This window comes from Natator depressus, chromosome 7 (assembly GCF_965152275.1).
Source record: "Natator depressus isolate rNatDep1 chromosome 7, rNatDep2.hap1, whole genome shotgun sequence".
NCBI classification, from domain to species: Eukaryota; Metazoa; Chordata; order Testudines; family Cheloniidae; genus Natator; species Natator depressus.
Window position 1 is genome coordinate 28,175,166 of NC_134240.1, and position 12,077 is coordinate 28,187,242.

At 39.0% G+C, this 12,077-nt stretch overlaps 1 protein-coding gene across 1 annotated transcript in view; it reads left to right on the forward strand.

Moving 5' to 3' along the window:
* DCP1A (decapping mRNA 1A) overlaps positions 1 to 12,077 on the forward strand; it is a 49,061-nt gene that overhangs the window by 14,366 nt on the left and 22,618 nt on the right. The window contains exons 4-5 of the mRNA XM_074957789.1: positions 240 to 306; positions 11,209 to 11,347. Of these exons, the coding sequence (XP_074813890.1) occupies positions 240 to 306; positions 11,209 to 11,347 (206 nt within the window). The remainder of the gene's footprint in view (positions 1 to 239; positions 307 to 11,208; positions 11,348 to 12,077) is intronic.

Consider the following 12,077-nt stretch of genomic DNA (forward strand, 5'->3'; position numbering starts at 1 on the left):
TTTTTTTTACATTTTAAGGTGCCCAATGAAATGTAAGTTCCTAACCTAACTGATTTTATTGTTTTTCATGCCTCTTCTGCACACAGTAGTATTCCTAATTACCTGGTAAATAATACTCATTCATACATAGGATTGATTGTAATCTGTGTATTTTAGTGCTAGTGGGCTGCTGCTCTGAGCTGTTTTATTACCAAATGATTTTTGACAGTTTTGTCTTGTTTTCTTTTTATGTTTTCAAGTGTCTATTTACAGTATCTGGTTTTATGACAAGAATGACTGTCATCGAATAGCAAAACTCATGGCAAAGTAAGTACCTGGTTTTTTATTTTTCCTCCAAAAATTCTGCCCTCCAGTGTCACTTATGTAATGTTCTCTCAATTTTTACTGTGAAACATGCTTTTTATATTTAAAATCAAAACTTTGATATTCTCACTACTGCTCTTTAACTTCTGGTAATAGCTAAATCTTTAATTCATGTTAGAACTTAGAGCATCAGAAGGCTTTCGAAAATGTTAAGTTCTTATAAATACTTGAGCTAAAACCAGACAAAATCAATAATTTGCCACCCTTCCCCATGCCCATCTCCCCAAAAACATGTGCACATGCGTTCTCGGTGGATATATATTTTTATACAACACTAGCTGAAATAAAATATCAAGGTAACCTAGATGGCAGAATATCAGCACAGATAAAAGGAGTCCAACAAATAAGTTGAAATGATTAACAACTTGAATGATGAATGCATTTAATTACCAGACCAAAAAAGTGAAGATTTTTATGTTGCCTGTTATTTCTGTAGTTTTTGAGTTTAATTATTTCCTATCTAGAAGCCAAGGGATGGGGGAAGTGGTTGTGATCACTGGTGACTGGAGAAAGGTGTGGGGCTGACTGGTGAGAGTGAGTGGAATTATGAACTGTTAAGAGGGCTTCTTTGTCAGAGTCCAGAAATTTGCTGGAAGATGGGCAGGAGGGCCCATGTAAAGCTGGCTATCTCATCTTGTTCTACAATTTTTAATCTTCATTGTTCAATTTACTAATATGTTTTTGTATTCTAACTAGAATAAATGTGAAAACTGCAGAACAATATTGCAAACAGGTGACTAGTGTTAAACTCATATATTGTACTGAAGTTGGTAATTACTAATCTTGACACAATTTGTCTAAAGTTGAAGAAAGTGGTGGTAAGCAATTAGAATGGAACAAAGTAACAAAAACAGTTCCTCCTCTAAAGCCAGATGTAAACATTGTGCAGAGTAAAATAGCAAAATAAAATTTAAAAAACTTGTCCAGCCAGCTTAGATCAAAAGAGTGTTTTTTATCACATTTGTATTGGTTTGATCAAAAATTTGTAACCAGTTAGGTGCTGAAAAAGCAAATAGATTGGTAAAATAATACAGATACCAACTTTTATTAATAGAAGGACAGATTCAAGAGATTGTTAGGCCTAATAAGTTAGTTGATTGAGGGTCTTGATAGCTGTGGTCTTATCTTACAGAACTGCAAGCTTTTCATTTTGGAGAATATATGTGCCTTTTTATATTTGAAGAATAAATATGCTTCAGTGAACCACATAATATGAATTTTGTTATTTCTAGGGTCGTCAAGCGATTTTAAAAAATTAATTGCTATTAATTGCACTGTTAAACAATAATAGAATACCATTTATTTAAATACTTTTGGATGTTTTCTACATTTTCAAATATATTTCAATTACAACACAGAATACAAAGTGTACAGCACTCACTTTATATTTATTAAAAATATTTGCAATGTAAAAAAACAAAAGTATATTTCAGTTCACCTAATACAAGTACTGGAGTGCAATCTCTTTATAATGAAAGTTGAACTTACAAATGTAGAATTATGTACAAAAAATAACTGCGTTCAAAACTAAACCAATGTAAAACTTTAGAACCGATAAGTCCACTCAGTCCTACTTCAGCCAATCGCTCGAATAAATTTGGTTACCATTTGCAGGAGATAATGCTGCCCACGTCTTGTTTACAATGTCACCTGAAAGTGAGAACAGGCGTTTTCATGGCACCGTTGTAACCGGCATCGCAAAATATTTACATGCTAGATGTGCTAAAGAGTCATATGTCCCTTCATGCCTCAACCACCATTCCAGAATACATGTGTCCATGCTTATGATGGGTTCTGCTCGATAATGATCCAAAGAAGAGCGGACCGACACGTGTTCATTTTCATCATCTGAGTCAGATGCCACCAACAGAAGGTTGATTTTCTTTTTTGGTGGTTCGGGTTTTGTAGTTTCCGCATCAGAGTGTTGCTCTTTGAAGACATCTGAAAGCATTCTCCACACCTCGTCACACTCGGATTTTGGAAGGCACTTCAGATTCTTAAACCTGGGGTCGAGTGCTGTAGCTATCCTTAGAAATCTCACACTGGTACCTTCTTTGCGTTTTGTCAAATCTGCTGTGAAAGTGTTCTTAAAACGAACATGTACTAGGTCATCATCCGAGACTGCTATAACATGAAATATATGGCAGAATATAGGTAAAACAGAACAGGAGATATACAATTTTTCCCCAAGGAGTTCAATCACAAATGTAATTAACGCATTATTTTTTTAACGAGCATCATCAGCATGGAAGCATGTCCTCTGGAATGGTGGCCAAAGCATGAAGGGGCATATGAATGTTTAGTATATCTGGCAAGTAAATACCTTGCAACACCGGCTACAAAAATGCCATGCGAACGCCTGTTCTCGCTTTCAGGTGACATTGTAAATTAGATGCAGTCAGCAGTATCTCCTGTAAATGTAAACAAACTTGTTTATCTTAGCAATTGGCTGAACAAGAATAGGACTGAGTGAACTTGTAGGCTCTAAAGTTTTACATTGTTTTGTTTTTGAGAGCAGTTATAGAACAAAAAAAAATCCATATTTGTAAGTTACACTTTCACAATAAAGAGATTGCACTACAGTAGTTGTATGAGGTGAATTGAAAAATACTATTTCTTTTTTTTACCATTTTTACAGTGCAAATATTTGTAATAAAAAATAATATAAGGTGAGTACTGTATACTTTATATCCTGTGTTGTACTAGAAATCAATATATTTTAAAATGTAGAAAAACATCCACAAATGTTTAATAAATTTCAAGTGGTATTCTATTGTTTAACAGTGCAATTAATCGCTGTTAATTTTTTTGAGTTAATCACGTGAGTTAACTGTGATTATTCAACAGCCCTATTTTTTTCATTTAATAAAACCTCCAATGAGATTTTTTGGAGCTGTGGAAAATCACAACCCTGGTTTGAGTTAGAGTAAAACTAAAGATCTGATCGAAAGCCCATTGAAGGAAGTAGAAAGAGGAAAAAGATATTATTAGTGAGATTTTGGATACCTGTCCAATATTTTATTTAAACTTCTATCTTCATTTCTTAAAGACACAAAACAGAGGGTGAAATTACTGCCCTTTGCCCCTCCATTTTCAAATGGAGGGTGAGAGGGGCGAGTCTTCATAATACACACTTAAATTAAAATCCTGGTTAATGTCTCTGAGAAAGAGAGGGGAGAGCTTTCAACTTCATGCTCTCGTTCTGCCTGCCCTCTCTAAGTTGCTTTCTCTGGCTGTGTGCTGGCTCTCTTTGAGCTTTGACAATCCCTGTGCTGCCTGGATGCTTTAGTCAATAAACTTATTGTGCAGTGATCCCACTTCTAAGTTAATAGAGCTGTCACACACCAGCTTTTAAGATCCAAGTCACAAACGTTTGGAAAGTTACAGTAATACAGGTAATTTTTAAATAGAGTGGAGTTTACTTCATCCAAAAATATTCTTTCCACCTGTATTTTTTCTAAAGCATCTCTTCTGATTGTCTGTAACTATTAAAAAACAGCTACTAAAGACTTCTAGCTTTAGATGACCTTCAAAATTTGTGTGTTTGCAACAGTTTGCATCAATCTTTTTTGTTTTTAATGTATGTGTATGTATGTATTATGTATAATATGGTGTTGAAAATACATTTCTGATTTTTGAATAAATTTTTTGATATGTATAAAATACACATTTGGTATGCACGTCTGATATATTTAGAGCATTGAAAAACCTGAAATATTAAAGAAAATTAAGGAACTGTAACTGTCCACTGCTATGAAAGTAGGAAAGATCCATTTTGTGGGTGAAGATGATAATGTTTGTTCTTTCTGGAGGTTGGATTGAACCAGTATGTTCACCTCTCTAGTGACCTTGTGAATTTCTGCAGACTTTAAGCTTTCTTGCCACCCCACCTCCCCCAAGTGGCCTGAATCTTCTCTGCACAAGAATAACTGGTGATGGAGGCAGAGACTTCAAGAGACTCTTAATCCATATTAGGATAAAAGATGTATTTTTTTAAACATGTTATCATGTTTTTAAGATACAATAGATGTTAAAAAATGTATTGTAGACAGGGCAACTTATGTTGAGGTGAACCCACAGACGGGTTTGGTTTATTTTTAAGTGCGTTTCTAATATATACAGGATGTTCAACATGGATGCCCTCAGGAATAAACATTAAGGTATTCTGCACCAAAAAATTAAAAATTCTGCACACACTATTTTTAAAATTCTGCAAGTGTTATTTGTCAATAAATAAATGCAGAGGCTCCAGCATGGTAGTGTGGAGCTCAGGCCACTGGCTGCACAAAGGTGGGAGATCACCCCGCAGCCCCCCTCCCCACCCCCAGGACACAGACTCAGAGTCGGGTGCAGCCTCATCATTGACATAGCACAAGGCCTGGGCCTGCCCCAACAACACTCTGGGGCCCTACTGCTCTGCGCCAGGTGTGGGGCAGGCAGGATCCAAGTGTTGAGGGGCTCAGTGTGGGGGGGATCCAGGTGAAAGGATTCTGCGTGGGACAATCTGAGTGCAGGCAGCTCAGTGAAGAGTCTAGGTGTGGGGGGATCTGGATGCACAGAGGTTCATTGGGGGTTCCAGGTGCAGGGTCAATGGGACTCTGCAGGGGTTTCCAGATGAAGATGGTTGGGGCTCAGCAGAGGAGTCTGGGGGGCTCAGCAGGTGGGAAGCGTCTGAGTACTGGAGGAGCGGGGCTTAATGGGGTGGGGGTCTGCATGCAGGTAGTTGGGGGGTCAGTGCATGGGGGGTCTGGATATGGGGGCTCAGGGTGATGCAGAGGGTGAGGCATCAGGGTGGGGGTTTGAGTGCAGGCAGCTCAGTAGGAGTGTGGGTCTGGAGGCGGGGGTCTGGGTGCAGGGTGGCTCCAGATGTAGGGGTTGAGGTTCAGTGGGTGGGGTTTGTATATATAGGGCTTGGGGGGTTCTGGATATACCGGCTGAGGCTTGGCAGGGGTGTCTGGGTATGGGAGGTCTGGATGCTCGGGGGGTTGAGTGGATGGGGGAGCAGCTCCCAGTACAGTGACACCCCCCACTCCCTCCCTACCTACCTACCTCCACAGCTGAGGAGCGATGGGGGCAGGAAGCAGGGGAGGATGCTGAGCTTTCTGCAGCTGGGGGAGGTTTCCGGGGGTGGGTCTGACACAACCCCACTGCCCCTTGCGGGGACAGAGGAAGTCCTGTCCTCTCCAGCCCAGCCGGGACTAGCAGCTGATCTCGGCTCAGGTAGGAGCCACTGGCTGGGTGTCCTCAGTCCCACAGTGATTTACCTGTCCGCCAGCTACTCTGGGTGCCTGAAAGGATGTATCTGCGCTGCTAGGGAGTAATGTGTGACTGCTCTTGCAGCTTCTCTTTGCTTACCTGACAGAAAGTCGTTTTTCTGTGGGGAAGCAAATAAATCTGAGAGGGGCATGAATTCTGTGCATGCACAGTGGTGCAGAATTCCCCCAGGAGTAAATGTTGCAGGAAATTTTACTTTGGCATTCCTTTATTCTTAGTTTTTAGGTGTACAAACTTATTTTGCATTAACATGCACTTTTGTCTTCAGTTTGTGTGTGCGTAGAAATAATATAGGGTGGGGGAAGGCTGCGTTTTAATTACTGCTTTTATAGTTCAGCTGTGTTCCTGAAGCTCCTTCCTCGTTGAGGTAAATGGTGTCAGGGAGATTTGCCCTTCGAGCATGCTCAGAAACTATTCTTTTTCAGTCAACCTTATATGTAAAATATTTTCCCCAACCTAGCAAAGGTATTTGCTATTGTCAAGGATTGTGTACCGGCAAAGTTTACAACTAAAGGTGGATGGGTTTGTGTTTGTCTTTGGTAGCCCTGACTAAAAAACATGAATTTAGAGTTTTATAAGATGGAAAAAGTGGCCCCTTCTCACGAAACCCAACAATGACTGACCAAAATTTTCTCAAAACTCTGGGGAGAACTAATTGGTTTGGGCTAAGGCTAAGCTCGGGAACTAACTGCCCTAAAGGAAACTTTTGTTCAGAAAGATGTAAGTAGAGCTGGGTGGGAACCAGATTTCCATTTAATGGGAAATTCCATATGTTCTCAAATAGAACAAAAGCTTCAAAATTTCCTGTGAAATGAAATTCCCTCCCCAAAATTGTTTTGAGTTTTTTTGCTGAAAATATTATATTCTGATTTTAATGGGTTTTTATTTTTTATAATTATAAAGAAGTTTCAAAACAAACCAATTGAAACAACATTCCAAACATTTCACAAGAGAATGCTTCCATATTCTTAAAATGTTTCATGTGGTGTTTTTCAAAAATGAAAATTAGTTGAAATTGACATGTTTCTACAACATGTTTAGCTTTTGACCAATGGGCTTTTCTGACAGAAAAATGTTCAGTCTGAAAACTCCCAACCAGCTCTAGCTGCCAGTATGAAATCAGATGATCTGAGTCTTTTCTCTTTGCCCTCAACACAGTGTGCTTGTGCAGTGTTACTGTCCAAGGTGCACCTGGAGGTCTCCTTTTATTAACTTGTATGACTTGGCTGTTCTTATTCCTTTTTCGTGCCAGACATGTTGATTCATTACCTAGCTCTCCTTTTGTCTGACTCTACACTTCCTCCTGAGTTGGAGCTACAGAAATCCACCTGCTTTGGTTGCCAGAGAAGTCAGCTGACTAGCCCTGTATCTCCATGTAGGGTTCTAGAACTAAACATGCTGTCTTAGCCATAGAAACTCTATCATCCAAATCGGCAAATGTTATAACACTTAAAAAATATCTGGCAGAGCAAATATATAAAACTATGGGTTGGCATCCATATTATGCCTGTTAGTGAATGTATGTCTGCTAATGGGGAGAAATTTAAATGCAATATAACTAATAACAATGAAATATAAGGCAATCCAGCAATTAAGTGGGCAGTTTTTGTGTAGCTGTACAATTAAATGTGTATAAAGCTGCCTTGGGTAACAAAACTGGGAAAGAAGCTGTGTTCTTCTGCCTCTTTCCTTGAACTGTACAGCCAGCTGTAATGTCTAACCTTACTTTGAAGAGCACAGCTTTTCCAAAATCCAGTGAAACAAATTAGCTTAACTGATAAACCGTCCAGGGAAAACTTGTAAGATTTTTAAGCTTTCTTTTTAAAAATAAGAATTAAAAAGGTATCCATAAATAACATACTTACTGGCCACTCTGTAAAATCAGCAGAAAGAGTTAACTTATCCTGGAACCCTTTATGACCTGGAAAAAAAAATGAAGGGTTGAATGATTGACATTTTCTGTGATTGTTATGATGGCACCTTTTGGCTTTCCCATCAGCCATTAGTTACACAGCATGAGATTTCTGAAGTGACATGCCAGCTCCTAAGCTCTACCCTGTCTACAATGCTTGTTTTTCTTGAAATACTTGATAAATGCGGATTTTAAAAAGGCTTTTAAAAGGTGTTGTGTTTACAATTTATCTTCTGAAGTAATGTATTTGTATAGATATATCTTATGAACTATTAAGAGAGTGAAAATGTATGTTACGTTTACTCTCCTCCCATCACTGAAATGTGTTAGCCATGTGCCTTCTCCTCTTGCACCTGCACTCCCTTAGATGGGGAGATAGGAGAACGGGCAGTGAAAGGACTAATGGTGTGATGAAGAACCAGCTATACCAGCACTAATGCAGCCAGGGATTCCTCATGCCTGTACAGGGCTGCTTGATGGCAGTGGTTGCAGAGTTACAGTATTATGTTGGTTTCAGTGTAGCAGTCGTGTTAGTCTGTATTCACAAAAAGAAAAGGAGTACTTGGCGGCACCTTAGAGACGAACAAATTTATTTGAGCATAAGCTTTCATGAGCTACAGCTCACTTCATCAGATGCATTCATTGCTTGAATTCAGCCTTCCCACTAAAGATTTCATTACGTAAATACAGCTCTAGTGAATCTTGGATGCTGAAAATGTATGAGACGAAAGTTTTGGGTTGTGGCGAGGGAGGAGGGTGTTTGGTTTTTTTTTTTTTTTTTTTAACAGTTTAATGCTATAGACTAGATTTCCCTTATAATTGTTGATTACCAAAATATATGTAGAAGAATCTTTCTTCTAATAGGCCTGCTTTTCCTCCTGGTAGTCAGTAATGTCCCAGCTCAGTGTTTGACATCACATTTGCTTCCATTCCTACATGCAGTAAACACATTTTCTTGGTATAGCCTTTCACAGCCTTATATCAGTTGTACAACCTTTTAAATTATAAATCCCAAATGATTTTTGAGAACAACAGGAGGTCTTTAAAGGAGCTGGTTGGTCAATGAAACACACTAGTTGTTATCCTCAATGACACAGAAAAATAACTGTTTGAATATTCGTGCTATAATCAAGGGAAAACTGTTTCAGACAGAGCAGATTTCCTACAACTTTCCTTTGTTACATATATCTTGTAATCCTCCTAAGAGGGCTGTTCAGGCCAAGGCAGTTATCACATCTCTGTCTAAAAATACATCACCGAGTGAACAGACTAGTGTCATATCTTTTAAAAAAAATATTGATCTATGGTAGCCTTAACTTCAGTAGCTCACTTGCCTTTATGTCTGACCCTTAACACTTCTTTTTTTTTTTCTCCTGTGTTTAAGCAAAAAAGGGTTGAGGGGTAGGTTTACTGGGGATTATTGACTGGCTAGGAAGCCTTGAGGGCTCAAGGCCATTATGCCCAGTCAGTGTCATGCACTGAAGTAGTTACTGCTGCTGAAAATTGATATGAAGATTTTATAGTATTATGTTAATAATATTGCTGAGTGCAGTGGTGTTGTAGCTTTGTTGGTCCCAGGACGTTAGAGAGACAAAGTGGGTGAGGTAATATCTTTTATTGGACCAACTTCTGTTTGGGGAGAGAGACAAGCTTTCGAGCTTACACAGAGCTCCGCGTCTCTCTCTCTCCCCAACAGAAGTTGGTCCAACAAACAATATTATCTCACCCACCTTGTCTCTCGAATAATATTTCTATTATAAAATTACTAGGATAATATTTTAGTGGAGTCACACTTCATGATTGCATATCGTGCCCCTCAGTCCCATACATACTGTTTTTTAAAATTGAAGTTTGCAGATGTTTGCAAGGCTAGCAGGGAAGTGAGAGGTAATGGGGTCATAGGAGGAGAGATCCTCTACAGCTACAAGAAGCAGTGAGTGGGAGAACTGCAAGGAGGATGAAGGAAATGAGGAGCTCACTCTTCTCTCCAGAGCCGGGAAGTTGGTGGCAGCCTGCTCTTACATCTCTGGCACTGTCAAGGTTCCTTCCCCACGCTGAACTCTAGGGTACAGATGTGGGGACCTGCATGAAAACCCCTTAAGCTTAGTTTTACCAGCTTAGGTTAAAACTTCCCTGAGGTACAAACTATTTTACCTTTTGCCCTTGGACTTTATTGCTGCCACCACCAAGCGTCTAACAAATATATAACAGGGAAAGAGCCCGCTTGGAAACGTCTTTCCCCCCAAAATCCTCCCCAAACCCTACACCGCCTTTCCTGGGGAAGGTTTGATAAAAATCCTCACCAGTTTGCATAGGTGAACACAGACTCAAACCCTTGGATCTTAAGAACAATGAAAAAAGCAATCAGGTTCTTAGAAGAATTTTAATTGAAGAAAAAAAAGTAAAAGAATCACCTCTGTAAAATCAGGATGGTAAATACCTTACAGGGTAATCAGATTCAAAACATAGAGAATCCCTCTAGGCAAAACCTTAAGTTACAAAAAGGCACAAAACAGGAATATACATTCCATTCTGCACAGCTTATTTTATCAGCCATTTAAACAAAACATAATCTAACGCATATCTAGCTAGATTACTTACTAAGTTCTAAGACTCCATTCCTTTTCTGTTCCCGGCAAAAGCATCACACAGACAGAGCCTTTGTTTCTCCCCCCCTCCAGCTTTGAAAGTATCTTGTATCTTCATTGGTCATTTTGATCAGATGCCAGCGAGGTTATCCTAGCTTCTTAACCCTTTACAGGTGAAAGGGTTTTTCCTCTGGCCAGGAGGGATTTTAAAGGTGTTTACCCTTCCCTTTATATTTATGACAGGCACTGAAGAGTCTTTATAATGACGCCACCAGTGGCAGCCAGCTGCTTTCCCCAGTGTATGTGTTTTCACAGCAGGCCAGATCCTTAAGGGTATGTCTATGCTGCAGTTAGACACCCATGTCTGGCCCATGCTAACTGACTCGGACTCCGTCTGTGTGGTGGTTTAGTTGCGGTGTGCACAAGCCTGAGCTTTGGGACCCTCCCACCTCTCAGGGTCTTATAGCCTTGGCTCCAGACCAAACCTGAACATGTATACTGCTATTAAACAGCCCCTTAGTCCAAGCCCCGTGAGTCCAAATCAGTTGGCATAGGACAGCTTCAGGTTTTTAATTGCAGTGTAGACATATCCTAAGTGTAGCCGGGCACACATTTTATTTTGGTAGGTGATGTGGCCAAAAATGGAGAGGCTGTACATTAGTCAGTGAAGACGGAGAAACCATGCTACTCAGTTTACAATGTAATACATGTGTTCTTTGTATAATCCATGTTTAGGTATCTACAAATTTATTTTATTGTAAAAAAACTTCTAAATGTGACAGTTATGCAGAGGCAGTTCATATTGCAGAAAAATTTTGTGGGACACAGATCAGGGCAGTCTGGGTTGCATGTTAATCGTAAAATAGTCAAACTGTCAGTTGGACTATAGAGATTTGTTCGCAAATGCATAGCTCTGATCAATGACTTATTCGTTTTTTTATTCACACAGTACAAAATTTATTCATAAATAGTAGTGTATCCATTTACTGCTGCATTCTGTATGACAGATTGATTCCAAATAACATTTTTTTGAAATCCAGTTTCTTTTCCCTCTTCTCTTCCCCGTTATAGAGTGGTACAACAAGAAGCTCAAAGATCTCAGCAAGTTTCACATGACAGAAAGAGTCCCAGCAGAACTAATGGTTGCAGTGAAAACAAACCCATTGATATCCTGGAAATGCTTAGCAAAGCCAAGGATGAATATGAACGAGTAAGGAAACTTTTTTGTTGGGTGGGAGGGGAGATGCATTGGAGGATTATCTATATTAGTAATGTAAAACTAGTCCAAGTACTTCTTTTGATTTAAGGACCTAATGTAGATCTCACTGAAATCAAATGGAGCTTTGCCTTTGACTTCAGTGAGCGTTGGAGCAAAGTGTAGTCGGGCAGTTTTGTACATAAGTATTATAACCTGTATCAGACGTCTTCAGTAATACTGTATAGTTCAAATTAATTGCATTCACTTCTTGAGGTTCCTTTTTTCTTCCAATAGCGAGATGCTTACTAAAGTGAGATGCTTAAGTAACACTTGTATTAAATTGTAGATTGAGGTGCCCGCCAGAGGAGTACACTATATTTTTTTTAAGATCTAGTATTTCACATATAATTTTAAAACTGGACATTAGGAAATAAAAATTAAATTTGTAATATTCTGATTTTGTTCTTTTCTGAAATTGAGATAAATGAGATTAAACACACGATACAGAGTATTAATCCGCTGTCTTATCTCTTTGACAGTATTCATAGTCTTTGGTAACAAAGGTATATCATGAGCAGCTCAGTAGAAATGACTTGTATTAAATATAGTCATAAATGTGTATTACAAAAAATTAAACATTCTCAAGAGATTCTGTTAATTGTACATGTTCTGCACTGTATTTCAGTCTGCATTTTTTCCGCGTACTGAAATTCACGGGAGGAGATGGATTGATTGAGACATG